Here is a 25,345-nt window from a genome sequence, read left to right on the forward strand (position 1 = left end):
TACCATACCATCTCGTTGGGTGTTTGATGTTAACTCGGTAAACATTTGCCACGGCTTTCCATACTTCACTGTCTGCGGTCTCTTTGGCAAATTTGCTTACTCGGCGGCATTGCCACGGCCTCAAAGTGTGGCCCATAGCCCACTCACGTTCGGCATTTTTAGCGTTAAATAATGAAGGACCCCGGACCCGTAAATCCGGAGAACCGGAGACCCGGATACCCGGAGACCCATAGACCCTGGCAGCTCATAAAGCCGCAAAGTGCCGCTATGAGTTGTCGTTGCAGTGCCACTGATGCTGTCGCTGTCGGCCGTGCACTTGCAATCCCCATTGCAGATGCAACAGCCACACTGGAAGAAAAAGAAGATCTCTTTCTGGAATTTATAAAAATTATTCCAATATTGTTATTTATACCTATCAACTGGCGCCATCTGGAGGCATAAACAATTTGAAATCGATTATGGCCTTATGGCACATGCTTGATTTTGCACTAAAGACCTTATAACCTTATGAGTAAAGACCTTTTGATTGTTGAAAAACAATCTGAATTTATTTAAAAAAATTTTCTATCTGTTAATATTTTTTTGTTTTTGAGATGTGGATCCTATTTTGTCTACATTGAAATGACTTTTTCAATAATCCCAGTAAGTTAGTCGAGAGTTCGGCCAGTGTGATAAGGCTATTATGTAAATATGAAAAGGCCTTTAATAAAAAAGTGTTAAATTAAATATCTAACTTTAAATATAGCACATGTACTATGTATTAATTTGTTATACTGTCTTTTTTAATTCTAAGTATGATAGAGTTAACGGGCTGAAAAGTTCTTAAGTTTCAAAGCAACTTATTTTACATTTAGGGAATTTTTTACCCAATTAATTTAAACTAAATTGGAGCTGTAGACATTTAACTTAATCAGAAAAAGGACAAAAATATGGACCTGCTTTAATAACTATTTTCCATATTTTTTTCACAGTGCATTTAGCGTGGGCGAGGCAGACTTTTGTGAATTTTCCGCCTCTGCAAAATGAGGCCCAGGTTGATGCAGACGCACGAGTGTGTATACATACACGTTCCATAAATAATCTCCATTTGCAATGCAACTTGCAATGTTGGCTTCGCCTTCCGATTTTCCACTGGCCCGCCATTGCTGCTCATTCTCATTCAGTTCGCTACTAACTCCGTTTCTCTCAGTGCACTGACAAAAAATAAAACTATATAAACGGTCAGGAAATGGTTTATGGTGTGGTAAAACTTAAGAAAAATGTTTAGGATTAAATTAAATTTTGTTAACCATTATTAAAACACATCTTATTTAAAATAAAGTAGAGCTTGAATTAGAATTTACATTTTAAAACAAATTATAATAGCAAAAACATTTTTAAAAATCCTAGTGCATAAGCAATAAAATAAAGCAATTAAGTATTTTAATAACTTAGACGTTTTAAAATTATACCAATCGAAAAAATCGATAAGTTGAAAACTATCGAAACTATGTTAAAGTGAAGTTTAAGCAAAAAGTATATATATTTCTTAAAATAAAGTGGAGCTATGAAAAATTTGAATTGAGTTGATTTTGAAAAAATATTTAAAATACTTTAATAACCTATACTTCAGCATTAAAAAGATAACTTGAACTTGTCCCAATTCTGACGGAAATGTTTTGATTGCTGCTCAATTTTTCGCAGTGCAGTCATCCTCCTCCTGGAGCTGTTGATTCCAATTCTGCAGTTACAGTGGCCGAGCTGTCATTGTTTATGTACGTGAATTGCAAATCTCCTCTGTGGAACTCCGGATATTTCGCTGCTCGTTCGTGCCGCAAAAGATGCCCAAAAATGGACAGCCATCTCTGGATTGGGCATTTCGAATTTCGGATTTCAGATTGCGTTCAGTTCAGAGTTTGGTTGATGCATTTATGCGATGTTCATATCTCTCGAAACGTTTCCCTGCCAGTTTTGACCACCTTGGCACCTCAACACCTGCTTTTTCCCACCACCCACTGGCTGAAATTGGCTTAAGCCGGCTGCACTGGAGCCTGGGAAATGCTTAAGCAAAGTTTACCGCATTGTCGCCATATTTGCTGTTTGCCATATTTGCCAGTTTTTCCCACTCCCACCTCCACCCACAGGACTTTCCCACTCGCCAGTCCTTGGGGTTCCTTTCTTGGGTCTCGGCTTATTACGATTATTATTATGTCTTTTATGGTTGCGGTCTTGTAGCAAAAAGCCTCCAGTTCCTCGGGCACACACACATTAAGTGGGAAGCCTTTTCATAGGCAATAGGTTTCTGGTACGCTGCGCGACGCACTTATAAGTTCCAAGGAAAACCCCTTGTACTGGATTTATTATAAAGAGCCATGCTAGCCTTATTGGGCTTTAGATCTTTTCCCCTCTAGGTTGCAGTAACTTTTTAAAATAAATTCAGTAAGTTAATTAATAATTAAGGATTTTATAAATGTATTGAAATGGTTCGAGGATCACAAAGCGCCACTTTTAACACTTTTAACAAATAATTTCAGATCATGGAATATTATACCTTCTGAAAATCAACTGGATTTATTTTTAAACCAACTGGATTTTATTTTTAAATATTTTAAGGAACACAATATTATAATCAAGATATTATGAACTATGTTATGATTCATCTGTTTGCCAAAAATTGCTGAAAATTCGAAATATTTAACAGTAAAATAATGGAATAGTAAAACAGAAACTTTCAATTTGAATTCAAATTTTATTTTTAGATAGATTTAATTTAATAAATTGTAATTAAATATAAAAAAAAACATACATTCAACACAAGCAATATTATATTGCATGATTTAATTTAAAATTTTTTATTGACAAGATGAAAATTTAGAAGCTATTTTAGTATAATAACTTCACACATTTTACGAAATACAAATACATGGAAATCAAAGTATTAATTTTTGACTTTAGTTTTTCAATACATTTAACCACAGTCTCATGTGTGTTAAATAGATAAAGTTTTACGATAGCTTAATATTTTTAACATGTGATTTATATCCATGGCAGTCACTGTACACTTGTCGCGGCAGTGGTTGCTCCTGATTCGGATTCGGTCTAACTTGTCTTGTCAACCGCACCATCATCATCATCATGAACCACATGATCATCGCCATCGCCATCAGTTGTGATATGCAACGCGACAGGTTCCTCGCTTTTCCTGAACCCATAATCCAGTACCCAGAACCCAGAACACAGAACCCAGAATACCAAACTGCCTGCAGTTTCCCCAAGTTTCGCAGTCGGGGTCTCCGCCGTAGAATCCTACGCCGTACTGCGTGCTGCGTTGAGTGGCGGCAGCAGATTGGAAAATCATTGCAATAACTTCCACTTGTTTATCATCTGAACTTTGCATGCTGTTGGCTTGGCAACGACTATTTTCGGTTGCATTTGAGGTTCAAGTTGTGTGATAAAGTTGGGAACAAAGTCATATCGTAAGTGCTTTAAGCCACCGAAGTTTGTATTTCAATTACATCGATACATGGAGGCACTAGATATGCGTATTTACCTCACGTTGTGGAAATAAAACTGGTTAAGAGATGGTAAATCGTATAATAAATAAACGTGAGTGTAAAAAGATAAATCAATAAGTCAAATATATGAGAAGTCTATCAGAAAATGTGTTTTTACCTTTTCACACTTAATAAATCTATTATATTATAAGATACTTTTACTTAAATGTACATTAATAAATGACACAAGATATTTTACATTGTTTAACAAAGTCAATCCCACAAATGATTTTCTGTATTGTTCAATTTGCCAGAGCCTTAGCAAGTTAGAAATGTTATTTTGCCAACAATGGCAAATCGAGGCCGCACTATCATAATACATTACAGTTCAATGGAAATTCAAATTAGGCCAAGAGTGCCCCAATCCCCAATGCAATACGCAATCCAATTGAATTTCTATTGATTAACAGACGAAGCGATTTGATTCCTCAATGGATTAATTCGAGCGTTGATTGTGCTTTCCATATATTTGCACTTTAGTTGCGGTACAGTGCGGACCGGCCGTATATGCATGATATTGATTTATCGCTGTCTGGCGCACAGATTTATTTGGCCAGAAACAATTAGCCGCACGAAAATGGCAAATGCAGATGTGGGGCTGGCCAACAAAAGGCAATGTGAAAACAAAATTTAACTTGATGATGCATAAAAAAACAATTTAACGCAAATTGTTTGGCCAGCTTGTTTGGATGGGGCTCGAATGGGGATGGTGATGGTGATGGTGGTGGAGTTGCAGATGTGTGGCCATGTTCGGACAGACAATTGACCACTCAGCACATCGTTAGGATGTGCCAGGATATAGAGCAGGGTGCGGCGGATCTGTTGGATCTCAATCCGCATCCAAATCGGACGGGGCGGCAGCAGCTGCAGCTGCCATTTTGTTTTTGCTTGCCTTGCTGCTCACATCTGCAAATTTATGAAATTCTCCATCTTCAACTGCGTGCTCGTCTTTCGCATTTGAGTGTTGTGTGTACAATGACATGTCAAGCAAACTGAGAAAAACAAATCGGTTAGAAGACACACAAAAAAACCAACAAAATCACTAGGGTCTTAAATCACATGGAAAGGTGTCAAAAAGTATGCAACAATATATTAAAAGTTCAAAAGTCCTCATTTTTGCTGCATAGGTGATTTTATTTTAAGTGCTTTTACAACACTAGTAATTTCTGTAGCACCCCTATTAATTTAATTTTAAGATGACCAATTGGCTGGCTGATTAATATTTATTTTATAAAATTTTATTTCAGCAAAATTCTTAAGATATAGGGGTGCAACGGAAATTACTAGTGTTGTAAAATCACTTATGATAAAACCTATTTCTTGTTTTCATATTATTTAATTTAATTTTAAGATGACCAATTAATTGACTAATTAATATTTATTTTATAACATTTTATTTCAGCAAAATTCTTAAGATACAGCGGTGCTACGGAAATTACTAGTGTTGTAAAATCACTTATGATAAAAGCCAAAATAAATTTAATTTTTGTTTTTTTAGATATTTTTAAATATATTTCTTATCTTTGTTAAATGTTAATCATCCGACCCGTTGGCCCTTATGCTAAAATTCAGTAAAATGCAACCCTTTCCCAAAACTAATTTTTCTCAGTGTGTTTATCAAGTTGAAAGACAAAGGACAAGGCAAACACTGAACAACAGGGTGGAAAGAAAAGGACTAAGGGCGACCATGTCCTTGTCGAGGGTCGTTGAGTAAAGTGTATTCGAGTGTGGAATATAACGATTAGTTGAATCAGCTGCTACTTCTTCCACCTCTTCAGCATCTACTTCTTATTCAATCGCTGCCGAAAAACATTTTCCCGCTAAAAAAGGATTTGAAATGTTTATTTATCTTTAACAAAGTTATTTCAACATTTTGCTATATAAAACAAAAATAATATTTGCATAAAAAGGACGCTGAAAACTAAAGTCCTTTTGCCCATCGAGGATTTTTATATTTTTGGTAATGTGTTGCATTTTTTTATAATATTCTTATTATATTTTATATCTCTAAAAATGTAAGAATTTTATATTTTAAATTTAAAATTTAAATACGTTTCACCGTTTAAAAATATTTCTTGAGTAACTCCCAAACCAATCAATATACCCTCGCATATGGCGAAAAGTGGGTATAAAAAGATTCCTATCGTAACTTTAGGCGCCATCTGCAACTGCTTTAAATGTGAGGAAAACGTAAGGGAAAATGGGCTTGAAAATGGGAGTGATTGCGAAGGTGATTGAGGGCAAAGGTGCCGCCTTCTGTCAGAAACTAATGCCATGAATAAATGAATGAATGTTTCGATTTCAGTTCTACTTTCCACACTCTCCTTACCACTACCCACCACTCTGGATTTTCCATTTCTTTTCCCTCCCTTTTCTTTTGCAAAATTTTTTGCCTGTATTTGAGGTTTTCTCTGTGTGCAGCTGCAAATAAAGTTTCGCCTTTTGACTTGCAGCCGCTTGATTGTCGAACGCATGTTGCATAAAGCCACTTCCGTTCTATATCTCTTCGGAACCAAACGCCTAACGCCCACCCACTATGCACTTAAAAAAATGCAATAATATTTTTACTGAAAAGATAGAACTTTCTTGACTTAAACACTTTTAATAAGCTATTAGATACTAAATATTTTCATCTGAAAAACTGAAAATGTAGTTTTCCTTTAATTTAATTGCCGTTTGAACATTTTTTCACTATTTTTTTTCGAGTGTACTGTCCCCGCTGACAGCCGGAAACGAATGGCGGGTTGGAAAAGGGGGCAGTGTGACAGGAAAACGGAATTGAAAATGAAACCACGCACGCAGCAAAACACATTGTACTCTGTACTTGGCTAGTCCTTGCACTTGTCTTCCACTGTCTGCCGGTTGTCTCCTGCCAGCCACTCCCCCTCAGCCCCCCTACGCCTCCGCCCACCATTTCCACAACTTTTCCCACACGGAAAGAAAAATAGTGAAGCCACAAAGACCAAAAGATAATATTTAAAATAACTAAAACTTCATTTAAGTTACAATTTAATTAACTCAAAATAAAATACAACAAAAGACGTCTAAGCACTAAGTATTTAGTATTATTTTCAACAATATTTTTCACACGGAAAGAAATAATGTGAACCCGAAATTTCTAGGATGAAAAATTTAAAAATAAATGTAGCTTTCTTAAACTCACAGTTATTATTAATTCAGAATAATTTAGAATCATATATGCCCGCATTCTAAATATATGCCATTACTTTAAACAATAGTTTATATTAGTCCTTTTAACCAAAACAATTTTTTTTTAATTCTTATTAAATACAGTTAAAGAAAAAAATACAACGCATTCTCTTTTTCTTAATAAATTTTAAACCAATAAGAGTTGTATACCTGATAAATTAGACAATATAACTAAACTAAATAAACAAGTGAAAATATTTATTTATTTTTTCTTAGTTATTACTTATTTTTTAAGTGCTCTTAACCTTGCTTTATTAAAAATAATTTATTTATATTCTATTAGTTGTTATATATTATATCTTATATATACCTTACCTTTTCCCTTCCACTACTTATAAAAATTTATTTATAAATAATTTATTTATTTATTTTTAGCTGTCATATTTTTTCTTAGTGCATCGCTTTTTGCCTTTCCCCTTGCACTACTTTCAGCACCTCTTTCTTAGTTTTCCGAGCGTTGCAGAGCGTTGCCTATTGCAGCCATTACTCAAGCGGCAGCAACGGGTTGCCACAGCCTCCTCCGATTTTCCGCAGATCCCCCCAAACCCCCTCGGTTTTCCCTACCCCCATCCCTCCATTTTCCACCCACTCACCGACCAGAAGCAACCCCTCAATGGCAGTGTGCATGCAAACACGTTTCTGATTAGGAATCAACAAAACCGACAACAGCAGCCGGAAAAGGACCTGTTCCTTGGACCACCAGATAGCAGATGGGAAATGTAAGAAAATAAAAACGAGGGAATAAATAGCTGGGAAAAGGGGACGTGGTCATAATGACAATGCCACAAAACGAAATTCAAGAATCCTCTGCAAGAAATGCTGTCCATGCCAACATAAATAATAATATTTTCCTAAGGCAAGCTTTTTAAATTCGTTTATTTCTGGAGTTTACAGGAATGTTTTTATTAGGTATATGTATATTTAAATGTGAGATTTATAAAAGTATTACAGATAACAACAAAATTTGTAGGTGCCACCTTTTAATTTCCTTATAATTTATTTTTGCATTACGCCCAAATAAGTAGGCTATGATTTTTTCACAAATTTCATTTTACATTTTCAAGTGCCTTTTTAAAGAATTCTATTTTTTAGACAAATATCAATGGGGCTTCCAATATTTTCATCATTTTTTTTAGTTATGTATCTTATCTCTTCTTATCTTATTTTATTTTTATCTATATTTCGTCTTGCTTTTGAATTGGTTCTTTAAGTTTTTCTCATTTCCTTTGGCTGATTTTCCCATTTCCAAGCACCTTTATTTTGACACGCACCTTGTTTATGGGGCGATTTCAATAGACCTTCTAGAAATCAAGACGAGAGGGGGCAAAAGTTTCAGGGGTGGGGTGAATTTTGGCAACTTTTGGGCTCTTCGGCAACCGCCGGGAATACTTTTGTCTCAGTTTCCCGAATTGTCTGCCTCAACTAGGGCACCTTAAATTACCCCATTACCTGGGAAAAACCCCCCTTCTACAACCCTGAAACCACCTTTCTAATTTTAACACCCACTCCTTAAATTTCCATTCGCTTTTTCAATTTTCTCTCACGACTCGAAAAACAATATGGCAAAAGTTATGCTCCTCGAAATTTCTAACACGATGTACCAGAGAACACCGCACTTTTGGGCCCCCCCCTACAAAAACCGCCGCCCCTCGCTTATGAGTTGTAGGGTTTCACACCCCCCTTTCCCCCCGATCCCCTTTGTTATACACAAAATAAACGTGTTGAAATTTAACTAAAATTAATTTGCCAAAAATCAAGGCAAAAGTTTTGCACCATTTTTGCTCTCTGATTTACTTGACTCCACCATTCCGAAATTCGGGGGAAAAGTGTCCCCCCCTTTTTGTTGTTGGAACCCTGGCAGGGTCATAAATTTCACCGGGATTTTGGCCAACAGCCGACCAAACGACCAAGAGCCCTTTTGTCAATTCCAAAGTAATTCGAAGGCAAACAAGGCATCCTGAGTGTGGATGTCCTGTCCTGGGGAATACTGTAATACTACAGGCTACAGGATACTGAATACAGGATACTGGCTACAGGACACTGAATATTGGGTGATGACCCCAAAATCAGATCGATTACACAGTTGGGAATTCGGCAAAGCAAAGGTTTTTCCGACTTTAAAGGGCCGACTGGCCTTCAATATTTAACCAGAAATCAAAGTGATTTATTTTGTTCAAATGCCCGAATGCAGTTTGCTCCATTTAATTCCAAGAAATGTCAACAATATTAATTCAATTTACTTATTTATTGCTGAAAGTTAAGTGTTTTGTGTTTACATGGGAAAAGTTTGTTTATTTAAAGTATTTTAACGGTTATTTAATTTTTACTATGAAAACTTTTTATTGAAAAGTAATTATTTGCATTTATTTTAGCTGTTACGAATTGAAATTAAATTCTTACTATTTTAAAACAAGTATTTTTCTGCAACATTAATGCAAATTGTTTTGAATTATCAAACCCATTAAATTTATATTTTTATTTTTAAGTATTGGGACTTGTTTACTTGGGAATGTTTATTTATTTAGCTATGTTTGCCTTTTATAAATGAAATACTTAAATGAAAAGTTCTTAAAAATAAAAGGAATATGTATAATGTGTTTTACAAAATTTTGAGAATGTTTTATCTTATTCGACCATTCTATTGTGATTTTATAATTAAATATTAGTAATTATGAAATTAGGAATCACTCTTTATTTAAATACTTTTCAACTGTCATGCTATCCTTTGTGAAAATTGATTCTTTGTATTTATTTTAGTTAAACTCTACGCATACTATTTTTTACAAACCCTCTAAAGGATGTTTTGAATTATTAGGCGAGATAGAACTTAATTTGCTGGGATTTATTCAACTGTTTTCCATATTCACCCGCAATTGCTTCTAGAGTGTTTTTCTGTGCACTTTCCGCCTCTCTCAGGCCCGTCCAACCATAACTAATTCTTCGCCATGCAGTTCGATCCCCATCCGCATCCGTATATCAGTATCGGCATCCTTTTCGCCGATTTCCCAGGGAAATGCAGATGGAAATGGGGTATATAGTCTCACTTGGCAATTAGTTTAGTGGCTGCCAGCCCGCAGAGAAAACACAAAATTAGTGGCAGACTATAACCAGCAGATCCGCAAGTGTGCCACCCCAAACCCCCCTCCATTGGCATGGACGTAGTACGTACCCGTACCCGTATCCGTATCCGGGATTCGTATCCGTCCGGATTGCGGTGCATTTTTGTGAGGCAGAGTGTGCGAAAAGTAATTTGCATATGTATTGCCATGGCATTTGCATTTATGCATGTCGACATCACCCGCTACAAAGTTCCCCCCCCCCCCTTTTCCCCCGCCTGCGACCCCTGTGGAAAGCACCACCCACGCCCCTGTGTTTTTGCATTTGCACATTTGCGGTCATGTTTATGCGCGCCAGTTAATCGATTATGCACGGGCTGAGTGAGCAGCGCCGGAAATGTGCAAATGCTGCACTTCCGCTCTTGCCGTTGGCATTCCCCCAAAAAGGCCCCTCTACAAAAAAAGGGGGGCTCCCCGCCGCCCATGCCCCTGGCCGCGTCCTTGCTGCACTTTTTCATTTGACATCCTTTGTGTCGCAGCGAGGTGTGAAAACGGAAATCATTATCGCGTTGCTGTCAAGGACCTTTTCATCCCGGGTTATTACCCCTTTGATTGCCCTAATAACATTTATGCTTTGAGAATTTTTACGAGCTTTTACATTATAATATTTTCAACATTTTCAATATTTTCTTTCTACAGCCTTAATAAGCTTTTTCTGCATTTTAATAATACATTATTAGATCTATGGTTTTATATTTTCTTAGCTTTTACCTTTTTTTCAAACAGTCACCTTTTTTTTTATAAAAACTTTTTTGATTGCCCTCGTAACATTTATTTTTTTTATTTTTTATAAAAAACCTTTTTTTTATATTTTAGTAATATGCTTCTTGAAAAAAGGTTCAGCAGAGATTTTAAATAGATTACACAATCTTAGTCTTTGTATTTAAATTATAAAATTTTCTGTTTTAAGGATTTATATTTTTTTATGTTATATTTTTTTTAACGGAAATTACTTAAATTATCAGATTTCAATTATTTTAAATAATTCCATTTAGTTTTTTACAGGTAATTGCATTTTCGTTTTCCATTTTCCTACATTACATTTATTTTTGCGGTTGTTTATTCAAACATTTATCTGCCCGGGGGCAGAATGTCCATATCACACATTTCGATAAATAAATATAGCAAATTTGTGCATTTAGCCAATGCGGGTTTAGTGGTTCAAGCCCAACCCACTTTGTAAATAGACAAAATCCAGCATTAAATTATTCAAATGTGAAATTTGTGTTGATGGGTTTTTTCTAATGGCAAAGTTGCAGTTTTGACGGAAATGATCAATTATTAACTACTCATAAATAAAGCTGAGTAAAAACATTTGAATAAAAAACGTAAGAGTGATAGTAAAGCTAAAAAAAAGTTTAAGCCATGAAGTAGAGTTATGGCAAACCAAAAAATTATGGAAAAAAAACAGAATCAATATGCATTTGCTTCGTGGCCCAAAAACCATCGATCTCGGCCCCCCTTTCGATTTATTTTCCCAGCCCATTTGGCGATGCTAATCGATGTTCATTTGTGGCTTACATCACTAATCCGCCCACTTCGATGCCAAGGCAGTGGGCGTGGCATAATCACTGGCCATTTATCAAGCATGCACTTCGATGTGTATGTGGACCCAGGAAGCACAAGGAACAAGGAGCAACCCAAAAGATACAAAGATACAAACGTACGGTGATATGGGGCTACCGAAAGGATATGGCCCAAAAGAAGCGGCTGCTGCAAGGAGTCACCAATGAAAGGTCTGAAGAAAGGATGGCACCAGCACGTCTGAGAAATGGCCTGTTTGGATCTGGGCAACAAAGTTAATTGAGCAAGCCGGCTGGCGAGGGAGCAGTCCGCAGTTGAAATCCAATTTGTCTGCAAATACACAAATGATGGTCCTGGTCGGGGTTGGTCTGGTCTGGTCGGCCCAACTCTAACTTGACTCCTTCGTTGGCCCAGAGTGGCCACAACCGGAACATCCGGCGGAGAAACAGCATGAGCCGGAGCATCCAAGGCAGCATCATTCATCTGCTAGGACCAAAAAAAAAACGATGCATTCCGTGAAAGAAGCACCAACGGCAGACAAAGATTCACAAGAAAAGCCTAGGCCCCCAAAGGGGCGGAGGGAGAAAGGTGGGGGCGTGGCCATCTGGCCGGCACCATCACCAGCATCAACAACAACAACCAACACTTGGCCAACGTTAACAGCAACAACACCAAAAAACAGCCAACGGATACGGATCCCAACGGGCGGCCAATTTCCCTCTCGACTAGGACATCTCCTCTTTGCTTTGTGAATATTTCAAAAATTCCAGCAGCCAAGGCGGTGCACTCAAAGAAATATGGGGGTTTCTTTTAAGATACTTTTGTATATTTATTTAATTAAAATAGTTTTTGAAACCAAATATCTGGCTTTATTTCGAACTTAAAAACTTATTTTAAAGATATATCACACATTCATACATTATAAAAAGCAATCTGTTTTTTAAACATTTTAAATTTAGTTGTATATTTTATTATTTATAACATTAATAATAAAAGCGATTCATTTTTGCTTAAATTTCACATTTTATTTGTTTAATTCTAAAACAAATATATGAAATCTTAAAATTCTTCTCATATGCTATAAATTAACACTTTTAACATAAAAAACAAGTACAATTTTTTTTTGAGGAAGCCAAATTTGTCTCTATTTAAAAATCATTAAAATATTCCTACTAGTGTTTTAAAATCACTTCTAATTATAATTTTTAAGGTGCCTAAAATAATGCAACAAAATATTTTAAGGCCAGAAATTCACTGCATACTCTTAGACACTTAAGAAGACATTTAAAAATGATTTCAAAAACCCCATAAATTGACTAACCGTTTAATAACAACGATAAAAAGTATAAAAAAATGTTTAAATAATTTTTAACGTTTCAAAATTGGAAGAAAAAGAAAAATCGAATTTTTTTGGAATATTGTAAAGATTAATCTAATTCCTTACCCTTTTTCTCGCCGTGCACCACCAGCAGGCGATGGAACTTCAGTTGAATCCAAAACCGGGTGTCCTGTCTTGGCAGCAGCAGTTAAATCAACAAATTTTTCAGGCCAACAAGAAAGGAGGCGCAGTTGCATTTTCCTTTTGGGCCCAGGACCAAAAGGGGAAAATGCTACCCATCCTACGCCTAAGTGGGCGCATAATGCGAGGGTGAAACAGTGAGAGTGTAAGGGTATACAAATAATGGATGGCTTGCAGTCCGGGGCAGTCCGATATGCATCTGACAGCATTATGGGTAAATTTGTTTGCCTTGTAAGCATATCCTTGGCGCCCATCCGGCTGGGGATATGTCTACCATCTGCCTAACAAGCCAACAACAGTTTAGTTTGCCCCATTTCCGTTTCCATCGTTTTTGTCTGCCATCTGTTTTGAGGTCCTTGGTCCGGCAGTCCTGGAGGCCTGGCCTCCTGGCATCCTGGAGTGCCTTCTCCACCACGTCCTGGGCAACATGATCTGCTTCCAACTTAATCTGCATATGCGACCAAACATCTGGCCGACGGACACTGCCAACATAAATTGCCGGAGAGCGAGTCCGAAATCTGGACAGCCTCCGGTTTCAACTCGGCCCGAAATCAATTCACTTGGAAGCAGAAGGCAGACATTCTCAGGCGTATCTCAAAGATATCGCAATTCGCAGGACTCTACACCAACTTTGGTTTGCCACAAAGCAAACTAAACAGTACTGTATAGGTTTAATATGGTAAATTCTCATAGAATCTGCGGTGGCACAGAAATCTTTGAAGGTTTTAGGGTCAGTTGGTTTGAAAATCAAACAAGAAATCCATCGATGTTACAGAAATCACTTTTAAATGCTATTCTAGGTGTATAAAAGTAGGAAATGAATAAAGTATAATCGGCTTTCTTAAAGAATTTTTTGTACTTCTAAATCTAAGATATATTATTGCATACTCTTAGACCCTACGACTATCTTTTATTTACTGCATACTTTTCTTCACCCAAAATGACATTTATAAGTTACTTCAAAACCCTAGAATATATTGTAGTTCTGAATTTAAAATATATTGTTGCATACTTTTAGGTACCACGACTATGCTTTATTCACTCTACACATGAAATGCCATTTAAAAGTGATTTCAAAACCCTAAAATGCATTATACTTCTGATATTAAAATACACTGTTGCATACTTTTAGACACCTCAACTATACTTTATTCAGTGCACACTTCTATACACCTAAAATGACATTTAAATGATTTTAAAACCCTAAAACTCATGGCATTTCTGAATTTAAACTATATTGTTGCATACTTTTAGACACCACGACTATGTTTTATTTACTGCATACTTTTATACACCTAAAATGGCACTTAAAAATGATTTCAAACCACCAGTGTTGTGTGTTTAAGGGAGGTCCCTTAAAAGTTTTGCATTCAATTTGTTTCTAATTTTAGAATCTTTTTTGTCAAAGGCTACTATTTGGACAGAAATTTTGTTTAATAAGATTTATTTCACCACCCTGATTAAGTTCGCTATAATTTAATTAAGTGTAGTTTATCGTGTCCACAACTCACTGAGTTCACTCCGACAAAACTTGGCCAGCTCAAACGCCACTTTTACATGGACACACATATAGATTCCACAACTTGAACTCTTATGGCTTCGTGTCGTGTTGCGTTATCAATTATCAATCAATTCCCCCAACTCCCTTTTATGTCCCTTCAACACATGCTTGCCGTCACTTGCCCTTTTTGGCGTAAATCGAAAACGTTTCCCACTCGGATCGTAAAATCCGGCCATAACCCGGGCAGCATATCAAGTGCGTTTCCGTCCGGCTCCTTGGCTGATGACTCATCAATAAAGCAAATAAAACAAGCGGAGGAGATGTTACTTCTCGGGTCAAAGGTGCCCCTTTGAAAGTGCGGGAATATTCGCTGAATAAGCGTGCCTTTTCTGTCTGCAGATTTTTGGAAAAATTCAAGTCGAGTTTTATTTTGGTTTGCTTATATCATTACTTTTATAAAATATTTTTATTAAATATACTATTGATTTTAAGAGTTTATTAATAAAAAAAATACATATTACATTTTTTATCCAATATTAATATTTTAAACTATGAATTTTATCCATTGCGGTTTTAAGTATAAAATTCAACAATTATTGTAAATTTTATAAGTCTTAAACTTTGGGTTGTAAAATTACTAACTATTTTATAAGTGTATAAAACGAGTTTATTAAATCTTATCTAATATTTTCCACCTTTATTCAAGTTCTAAGCTTTTGTTTGTAAAATTATTAACTATCTTATAAGTGTATAAAATGATTTAAATAAATCTTATCTAATATTTTCCACCTTTGTTCAAATATTTTCATATTTAATCATGCCTTTTAAATGTTTTATAATATTAAAACATATATTTAATAGATTACATCTTTTATTATTAATATTTAACTCGAATATTATATTACCTTTTCTTTTGACTAAAGTCATGTTAAAACTTATAATTTATTATTACATGTATTGTACATCTTTTCAATCTTTCCCTTTTTAGCTTAAGACCCCATTCTATTGGCTAATCTAATTTGTTATTTATTTTAATTTGTTATTTATATTTTTTATAAAAATAAAAAAATATTTCTCTTTATGTATAAAAAATGTTTATGTCATATAAATATTTATATTATTAAAAGAAATGTGTATTTATCTTATTCTGACCGACTTCTTTTTGCATTTGCATTTGGATCCTCTGGGGGAAATCCATTGGTGAACTCGCACCTCGGATGCTTTCCCAATCGAATGATCATGCACAGTCTGCCCTTCCCCCGTTGAATTTTCCTGGCCATTTCCATGCGATTTTCCTGAAAGGGGCTCATTTCGCGACCACTTGTGGCTGCCCTTTCCGCTGGCAGTATTTCCTCGATGTTCTCTAAATCGCAAAACATTTTGTGACTGCGCGAAAGCATTTAAAAAAATGTACTCATTGTATTTTGAAAGTGAATAAAAATTTTTACCTGCTCTTCGATACCGATGGGTATTTTTGAATTGGGTTTCGTTGACATTTTTTGACAACAAAATCGCAGTGATATTGTGCTTTGAATTTTTGGGGCACAAGGCGACACGCCTACTGCGAAATACGCCCATTAATCCATCCAAGGAGGATGACATTGTACAGATGCCTCGTAGCGCCGTGTATGCTTATCCCCAAACTTTGTCACAGTTAAATGACAATAAATGTCACACAAAACGCCATAAGCACTCACACACATGACATGCACCAGTCTATACGTATATATATAAAATACATATATTATATGGGAACATATATGTATATATACAAACACTGATAGGAGACGACAAGGACATAAAAGGCAAAAGTTGTGTTCGCCAGCGACAGCAGCGCATAAAAGTTTTCCTTTTCCCGGCTTTCCCTACCTTTTTGGCCAGGCCAACATGCTCCACTTTTTTGCTGCTTGTCTTTTTCTTTCAATACTCTAAGAAAAGGTATAACTAAAGGAAAAACTTCTCATATATATATATAAAATATAATATATATATTTTTAATATTCTGAAAATTATGTTTAACTTTATATAACAATAGCTCCCTTACTAAGTTTTTATCTGTATCACAAAAATTAAATATTTTTTGGAAGGGTATTTTAACTTTTATTTTAGGTCCTTAGTTTTTGGTTCCTTGTTTTCATTTTATTTCATTTTATTTTAATCTTTTTTTTGGTACATACTTAAGCCTGTGACGGAGGCACGTCATAACTTGGCCGTAAAACAGCTGACAACTCGGGGCAGAAAAGAGGGATTGTTATGGCACCTCTCCTCAGCATCTACCCCTCTCTTTCTTCCTTTGGCATGCTTTCTCTTTCTTCCACGGACATGCCCTCTCTTTCTCCACACAGCTAGTTGTTTTAGTGGCTTAATGTGCTAAACAACTGCTCAGCAAGGACAAAGGGAAAGGAATTGAATTCCGGCTGAATTTAAGGACTAAGAAAAGACACTCACCCGGGCCTTACATCTCCCTCTATCTCTCTCTCTTTTACTCCACATCGCCCCCTCTCTTTCCCTCTGATAATGTATGTCTGTGTGGGTGGGAGCACGTCGGGAGTTGCCTGTAATATAAAAACATCATGCGGGTAGCTGTTGCTTTGTACTATCTCTCTACCTTTCAGTGCAACCCGCACAAACACATCCACAGATTGGTACAGTGAAACCCCATTTAAGGCAACTACTATCTGTGAGATAGCCAAATCGATTCTTGGAGTTCCTTAGTTTTAATTTTTTTGGTAAAATCTTTGATAATATATTATTGCGCGAATTCTTCAGCTGATCTTATATATGTATATTATTATAATATATATATTATCCGTGACACAATAAACCTTATTACATGTTTTTAGTTGGTAAATTTAAAAAATATTACTACGCTAAGCTGACTTAATAGAGGTTAAAAAGTTATTAAATTTAGAATAATTTAATCAGCGAATATTAATACTGTAATTTGAAATTGTAAAATCTTTAAAAATATGTATTATTTCGCGAATTCTTTAGAAAAACTCCCTAGAATGCATATGTATATAATCCGTGACCTAAGAACAAAGTTATTATCATGTTTTATACACATATAAAAGTTACGTAGTCAATACTACAATTTCTTATTTAATCAATCAATTTAAAATATTTGTTGAATAACGCGAATTCTTTAGAAACTTCTTCGGTATGGCAGCCTAACGTAATATTCTCTTCATAAACATAAGTTACAACATTTATAATATTGCTGTATCTTCAATATTAAAATTGAAGTACGCATTTTAAGAAATCGTCCTTTTTCCACAAATGACCAGTCCAAAAATCCAGCTTATAGGGTATCGACTGTACATTCCATCTGTAGTATCTGGCCTTTCCCGCTCAATTTGGCAAATTCCCTTATGCACTCCACTCATTTCTAGTTTGCCTTCTATCCAGCCTCGTTTGTCATTCATCCAATGGCCCCCGCCTTTCTTTGCTTTCTCCGCCCAAGCCCCCCCCCCCTCCCGGTTCCTTTGTTGATAAGGCTTTGTTTTCCCTTTTCGGGGGCGCCCATCCTAGGCTCTGATTGTTTGTAAATAAAATCGTAAGTTTTATTGTCGCTGGGCAAACTTTGATTAAGAGCAGCGTCAAAGCATTGAAAAAGTCTAAGTAGAAGCAAGCCGAAATTAAATTTCAAGACAGCCGATCTAGGACTACAAAAAATCCCATCGACTAGTTGAAAAACTTTCGAACGCCACGAAAATCTGCACACACGAAAAATACATATCAGCTGGCAGAAAGGAAGAAAAACAAAGGCCAAATTCGACAAAACTTTACAAATTGAGAGAAATTGGCAGTTTTGACGGCATTTTTATTCGCATGCAATATTATTTCGTTATTTGTTCACTTCTACGGCAGTCGTGTCCTTTATTTTGGCAGCATCTGCACTGGGAAAATATTGTGAACTTTTTTTTCAATTATAAAAAAATTACAAAATGTTACCAACAACTTGGTTGACATTTTTTTTAAAGCCCTTCAGTTTTTTAAGGTAATGAAACTTTTTTTAAAGTACATTTTTGCGGCCAAAAAAAGCACTTGAGAATTATAAGACACATGGGGACATATTTGAAACAGTATGAGTTTCAGAAATCGGCATCTTTCGTTTAAAAGAAAAGTTAAACATTTAATTGAAAACATAATTGTTAATTAAACATAATATATTATAGAATACAGGATATAATATAAAAATAAATATTTTATTTTTAGGAAGTACCCATTAAACCCCTGGGTGTACATTCTGTATATTTTTCTGGGTGTTTGTTTTGTACCCGCGTTTTTTCTATTCGTTTGTTTTCCATTTCACCTGCGCAGTTTTTTGGTTCTCATCGTTGGCATTCCCAAAAAATGGAGTGCAACGTGACTCCCCGACGGGGGACTTTGAGCGGTATATGTGTGTGAGGGGTATGTGAGTGGGTGGGTGTACTATTCCCCGCTTTGCATTGTTTCGACAGGGCGGACAAAACACACAAATAACTGTCAAAGTTTCAATTCTTTTCGAAAGTAAAGCACGGCTAACAAAAAAAAATGGCAGAATCGAATCCAAAGCAAACAAAGGCAAAACAATGGTCGAACAAATTGAAAGCTCTCTCGATTGGTAGTCCTCTATTCCGCACTTGTTTTCCCACTTTTCACTTTTCATTAAAACACAAGCATTGCGAAAGGAAGAACTAGAATTTAAGTTGGTTTATCAGAAGAAGGTTGAAATAATTAAGAGATCTTCCAATAAAAAATAAAAAAACTGATTGACCATGACGGGATTCGAACCCGCAACCTCCGGATCCGAAGTCCGACGCCATATCCGTTAGGCTACACGGCCAGTTGAAAAACCCCTTTACTTACACTATACATTTACATTTATGGGGATCAACCTGTCATTATATTGTCCCTTAACTTCCTTGTAACCAGGAGAAATGTGCCGGTGATACTTGAAAGTTGTGTTTACTGACACCTTAATATATAGTTTAAACCGCATAAATCCTTGTTTCTCATTATTCCCATCCCTTTCGCTGTCAGGGAAAGTGCAACACCTCTCGCTCTTCGAACAATTTTAATTATTTCCATGGGCGGCGGTGGGAATCAGTCAGAAGGGGGTGCTGCGTTCCCGACCGCAGCCAGTGTGTTGGCTTTAACGGGGAATTAAGTCGGGCAACAGGAAGTCAGCAAGCACAATAATTAAGATGAGCGCTGGAGGGGCAATTATGTGACATCAACTTGCCAATTTAAACACCCCTCCCCCCCCCCCCCCCCCCCCCCCCACACACACATCGGTCTCCCTGCATCTTTTATCCTGCAGTCTCCCAGATTGTGAGCACCGATGGACCGATGGATAATGCGAAAGGGTTTAGTTACAGTGGTCTTAAATGGGTTCTTTTAATAAGAAAAAAATAAGAATCTTTAAATAAAATATTTAAAAAATGTATTGAAGTACCTCAGTATACTTAAGAAAAATATAAAATTTAACAGATCTTTAATAATAGTTATAAGCTTCCGTTTTGAAGATATATTATTTTATTTTATTATTATAACTTTAAGTAACATAGATATAGATATCAATAGATATCATTTTAAACTAATTTCCATTTTAATAAATGATAGTTATAATAATATATTTAAAGATCTTTGTTTTTAATAAGGAATCGATAGAATAAGACGACAAAAAGAGTTCCTAACTAGGAATGGAACCCTTAGGAATGAAAAAGCCTTAAAACCAACTTTTCCTTAGTTATAGGTACATACATCATTGTTAAGTTTTTTATGATACATAGTTTCGGATCCAGTAGGCTCTTCCCAACCTGGCAGTCCTTCATCCCAACTCTAGAACCTGGGGCACACACGAAACGTTTGCTCAACCTTCCGGTCAGGAAATAAATCAAAATCTAAAATCACATACCAAACAGACCTGAAATAACTATACAGAACCGAGAGGTAGGGTCCTCGAGAGCAAACCTATATTATTTTTAAACCAAAATTTTCCACGGAACCGCGATTACGATGAGCACTGAACCGAATGGAGGTGTTCAGGATGAGGAGACAGTGCAAAACGTGAATTCCAAGCGATTGGCTTTGGATCGGGCTCTGACTAATGTGGTGAATATGGCCCGCCGTCTTAATTTCAGCTGCGCTGAGGGCTATAAATCTCTCGAAGAATCCTTGGAGATGGCAATACCAACTGATCTTAAGCCTATAGAAGACACCGCAAGCTCATCACCCGTGAAGACGGGTTCTGGCAAACCCTGTCCAAAGCGTAAGCCGAATACTCCAGTGCGATACACGCCCAAGGGTTCCAAGTTCCCCAAGACAGAATCCATCCCGAGGACACCGCGTGGCGTCCAGTGCTTGACAGCTCATCTGCCGGTGCCACCGCCACCACCGCCGCCCTCACCTCGCTGCCCACAGGCCCGGGAACTTTGCTTGGCCCTGGAGAGGTCCGACAATCTGAGGATCCAGTTTGACAAGACCGACGAGGTATTGAATCAATTGCTAAACGATGCCCAGGCCATTGATCGCCAGGTGGCAATCCAGTGTCAAATGCAAAGGGATGCGGAGTTGATCCGCACCATGGAGGCGGAGTACAGTGGACGATCCATGAGATTCCTCATAGAGGCCATTCAGGAGGACTGCGAGAGCCAGCATGTCCAGGAACTAAAGAAACGATGTCTGGATACCCTGAAACGCCACGAGGAACGGGAAATGCAGCTGGAATCCGATGAAGAGGATCAGGATCAGGAACAGGATCAGTCTCAGGATCAGGATTTGGAACAAGAACAGGATCAGAGCGAGGGCAACGGCATCGGCAAGGGCACTCAAACCGATTTCTATCAAAACCAGAATGAGATTGAATCAACACTGATTGAACTGGAGCCTCCAATGGATTTGCAGGACCATGCAGCTTTCCAAGCAGGAAGATCCGGAGCAGGCGATGGTCACCAAGGCCAGACGAAAATCCAAGAAAAAACCCAAGGTGAAGACAACCTCCCAGTTGAATAGCATTTCAATAAAGATCTGATATGTATCAAGTATATCCTTGGTGTTCTTGGTAGCGTAGAAATTCAAACCTTAAAAACATAAAAAATTAATTCCAAAACTAGTTTCTAAGTCTAGATTAAAAAAGTAATTGTCTACCGAGCTTTAAAAGAAAAAATGTATTGAAAAAATTGACCTTAAATAGTTATACCATTCTGGTTGAAATTTTAAGAGGTTTAAAAATTCCAAATGAATATTAAAATATTATTATAAGTGATATATTTATAATAGATAGATGATAAATGATATGAAGTGGATTTTCCTTGATTAACCCTTCTTTTAAATTGGTATTTGTTTAGTTATCATAGTACTGCAGTACAATTTAGTGTACAACTCAAACTTATCAAAGACAACGATTTTATGATACTAAATAAATAATAACTATTGAAATATACCTTTAAGACAAGTTCCTAAAACAGGGTTTACAAAAATAATGATTACCAAGTTATATTTTTTATAAAATATATTTCTAATATAAGAATATTAACAATCAAATAGACTCTTAAACAGTTATATCTATAACAGTTATATAGTTGTAAACGATTTTAACAACTTACGTATGCGAATATTTCAAACTTTATTTAAATAAAATATTTACAAGATAATGTTATAAAATGGATTTTCCTTGCTGAACCCCACTTTTAAATTGGGGCTAATTCAAAATTTTTTCCATTGAAGTACTATTCTTCGTAAGACTCAGCTTTATCAAAACCAACGATCTTATAAAATGAAAAAAGTATCAACTAAGCTATAATAGAAAATATTACCAAACGAATCAATCAAGCTCCCAGCTCCCAGTTTCCAGCCGAGCTCTTTAGTTGCGAGGACACCATGCATCCATGCCTCTGATTGAGCCAAATCCTGGCTCATAACTAATTGCCAGCGCCGACGACGGGAGACGACGAAGCCGGCAGCGGTGCAAAGTTTAAATTAAGTTGCGTGTCATAGTCGAAAAGTTTTCCACTTATTCAAAGAGGCACGTGCTCCACTGAGCACCACTCCACGGAAAAACTCCTGTCCTCCACTGGCCAACAACACCAAGAACGTCGGTGGATTGACAAAGGAAATAATAACTCTTGGCTGGCAAATATACATTACTCTTTTACGTGCAGGGAAAGTGGCAAATAAAAAGTAGGATCTGTATAACAAAAAATAGTTTTGGTAAAATAAATCATTAAAAACAATTAAGTAATGCCTTTCAATATAAATCATCTTACAAAGTTTAAAATTCCTTAAATTTCGAAGTAATAAATAGGCTTCATTTATTTAGACATTTAATCAAATGCATAACATTTAAATGGAATTTTCTCAGCATGTGCAATCTCTTACCCCAATCGCACACATTTGTTGGGTTTATCACACAATTTATCTTAGGATAGTTTCCAGTTGATATATGTAGACATTCAATGAGTAACATTTGAACGGAAATACGGACAGTCCTTCTCCTCAATTCGTTTTCATTTTCGGCTGCGGCGACGTGGATGGCGACTCATCGAAGTCCAGGTAATCGGTGTAGTCTCGTCGCTTGGACAGCGCCAAGGTCCAGCAGATGATCCATAGGGGCAGGAAGATGGTGCAGATGACAAAGTACAGCCAGTTGCCATAGATCTACGAAAGAAGGAATACATATTTAGTATAAATTGCACATTACAGGCATTCATTTAAACAATTTTCAGTTAAAAACTAACAAAACAACTAACTAAAATAAGCTAAACAGTCAAAAATACAATATAATTCCGAAAACTAAAGTTATAAACTCACCACGGAATCGATGAGCCCATAGGCCGAGGCATCCATGGCCGCGGTGGCTGCCCTAAGCATGATCTTCTGGAGCGGCAGCTCCGGGAACTGGTAGAATGTCATGGCAAGCACGATCACGTAGATAACCATCATGGGATTCATGATCAGCGTGGCCAGGCGGATCGAGTTCCTCAGCGTGCTGCGCGTGTTCTCCTCCTTGGTCTCCAGCGAGATGACCAGCGGCACTGTCAGCACAGCCGAAAAGAATCCCAGAGCAAAGTTGAGCAGCCCGATGACGATCAAAGCGCAGCCATAGATCAGCAGGAAGGCCACGTGCAGGAGCTCCAAGCCGCCGGGCGGTAAAACCACCACAAAGGGCAGAATGAAACCGATCAGGGACAGGAAGCTCAGCACCGAGGTGGTCAGCGGGGCGGCGCCCATGGGAATCTCCAGGAAATACTGCTGCAGAGGCAGCACATTGCAGAGGAAACCAATCAACAGAGTGGCGGTGAGGTAGATCAACACCGAGCCATATGGAAGCTCGAATTTGTCCAAATCAGAGTCGACTTCCAGTTCCCCATCCTGATCCAGCTCTGGTGCCTGCTCCTGCTCCGGATCCCGGACCAAACCAGCAGCCGCTTCCAGCTCAGCATTGGTCACCGGCAGCGTGGACCACGTAAGATAAGCCTTGACAAAGGCACAGGCCACCAGAGCCACCAAAGCGGGCATATAGTCCCCGATGGAGATGTAGCGATCATTGTTCACGAGCACGTAGAAGAAGAAGCTCTGATGGAAGCGCTCCAGCAGATTATTCAGACTCCTTGCTATTCCCTCAACGGCTTTCAGCAAGGGCACCGCCGCCGATCCGGGATTACCCTTCAGCGTGGCATGGGTGGCCCTTCGATTGGCAGCTATGGTCAGGGAATCAATCCGATAGCGATGGAACAGACCGTGATTTCCATTGGGTACACCCGACGACTGGCTGGCCAGCATGGTCAGCATCTGGCGAAGATTCTGCTCGAAGGCGGACTGACTATGACGACGCTTCTTGCGCGGCGCCTGCTTGTAACCAGAGGCAATGCCCTCGCGGGCCATAATCCTCTGGACCAGATTGAACATATCCAGATTAGGCAGCTTGCCATTCAAGCCCTCAATGCGCACATCCACATGGTCGATTTCCAGATCCTGGACCTCAATATTCAGGGCAGCCTGTAGCGAGCCAGCGCGAGCGGGCAAATTGCCGGGACGCAGATAGGCCTTGCTCACATCCACATCCCGATCGCCATCGTGATAGGCCTCCAGCCAGGCCTGCATGCCCAGCTGCTCCTGTTCGGTGACCAGAAAGATCAAATCCTTGGCCCAGTAGTTCTTGCGTCGGGCGAAATCGGCGAAGGCCAGCAGGAGCGGTACGCTGGCCGAGATGTCCGCGTGCACGGAGCTGGCGGCGCGGTAGGGCGCGGCAAAAACGATGCCTTCGGTGGAGGCAATCCTTGGAGCCCTCAGTATACCGTAGATATTCTTGCCGTGATACTCCTTACCGCCGCCAAAGGGATAGCGCAGGGTGTAGTTGTGGGTGTGCGTCTCCAGGCCGAACTCGTTCATCTTGGCCGCAATCCAGGCATGCGGCGTGGTGGACAGGTGATCCTTGCGCTCACGCTGCAGCTCCTCCAGCAGCTGAATGGCCAGGCGATTGGCATCGACGCGGATCTCCGGATAAACTAGGCCTGTTATGGGAGGAAGTAATGGTTAGTGGGGCTCCTTGGGCAGCGGGACATGTAACCCACCTGGGGACAGGGCATTCTCGGAGAGATACGTCCCGTGGTTGAACTCCGGCATCGCCAAACAGAAGAACCAGACCACACCCGCCACATAAAGGGTGTAGCACACCTTGCGGACATGACGCGCCAGTCCGTCCACCAGCTTGCTCTGCGTGGATATCGACGGATCGGACAGCAGGCCCATTTTCTATCCGGACTACGCTATATCCTGTATATATCCCGAATGGCAACAACACAAATCGGGAAAGCCGGGCGAAATGGTGGTCTATCGATGCGGGCGCTATCGATGACTGCTATCGATTGCTTTTGCTCGCTAGGGAGGAGGCAGTTCGCGATAGTGTCAAAGCTTTAAATTAAAAACGAACTTAATATTATTATATAAGTATTCT

General features: G+C 38.1%; 3 protein-coding genes and 1 non-coding gene across 4 annotated transcripts; 1 reads left to right on the top strand and 3 right to left on the bottom strand.

Moving 5' to 3' along the window:
- Positions 1-15,506: 15,506 nt before the first annotated feature.
- On the bottom strand, positions 15,507-15,937 carry LOC139353500 (uncharacterized). The gene is made up of 2 exons (XM_070997839.1): positions 15,852-15,937; positions 15,507-15,789 (listed from the first exon to the last, which is right to left on the bottom strand). The coding sequence occupies exon 2, from the start codon at positions 15,780-15,782 to the stop codon at positions 15,546-15,548; it is 237 nt and encodes a 78-aa protein (XP_070853940.1). The 5' UTR covers positions 15,783-15,789; positions 15,852-15,937; the 3' UTR covers positions 15,507-15,545.
- Positions 15,938-19,158: 3,221 nt separating this feature from the next.
- Positions 19,159-19,231, bottom strand: TRNAR-UCG (transfer RNA arginine (anticodon UCG)). Its single transcript has one exon. It is a non-coding gene; the product is annotated as a tRNA-Arg (tRNA).
- A 983-nt stretch (positions 19,232-20,214) lies between these two features.
- LOC108011126 (uncharacterized) lies at positions 20,215-21,434 on the top strand. The gene has a single exon (XM_017076197.4). It carries the CDS (start codon positions 20,407-20,409, stop codon positions 21,400-21,402), a length of 996 nt encoding a protein of 331 aa, XP_016931686.2. The 5' UTR covers positions 20,215-20,406; the 3' UTR covers positions 21,403-21,434.
- Positions 21,435-22,675: 1,241 nt separating this feature from the next.
- GAA1 (glycosylphosphatidylinositol anchor attachment 1) lies at positions 22,676-25,236 on the bottom strand. Its single transcript, XM_017076182.4, has 3 exons — positions 24,963-25,236; positions 23,200-24,902; positions 22,676-23,046 (listed from the first exon to the last, which is right to left on the bottom strand). Exons 1-3 carry the CDS (start codon positions 25,138-25,140, stop codon positions 22,885-22,887), a joined length of 2,043 nt encoding a protein of 680 aa, XP_016931671.2. The 5' UTR covers positions 25,141-25,236; the 3' UTR covers positions 22,676-22,884.
- Between the last annotated feature and the right edge of the window lie 109 nt (positions 25,237-25,345).

Source organism: Drosophila suzukii, chromosome X, assembly GCF_043229965.1.
Source record: "Drosophila suzukii chromosome X, CBGP_Dsuzu_IsoJpt1.0, whole genome shotgun sequence".
In the NCBI taxonomy this organism is placed as follows: Eukaryota; Metazoa; Arthropoda; class Insecta; order Diptera; family Drosophilidae; genus Drosophila; species Drosophila suzukii.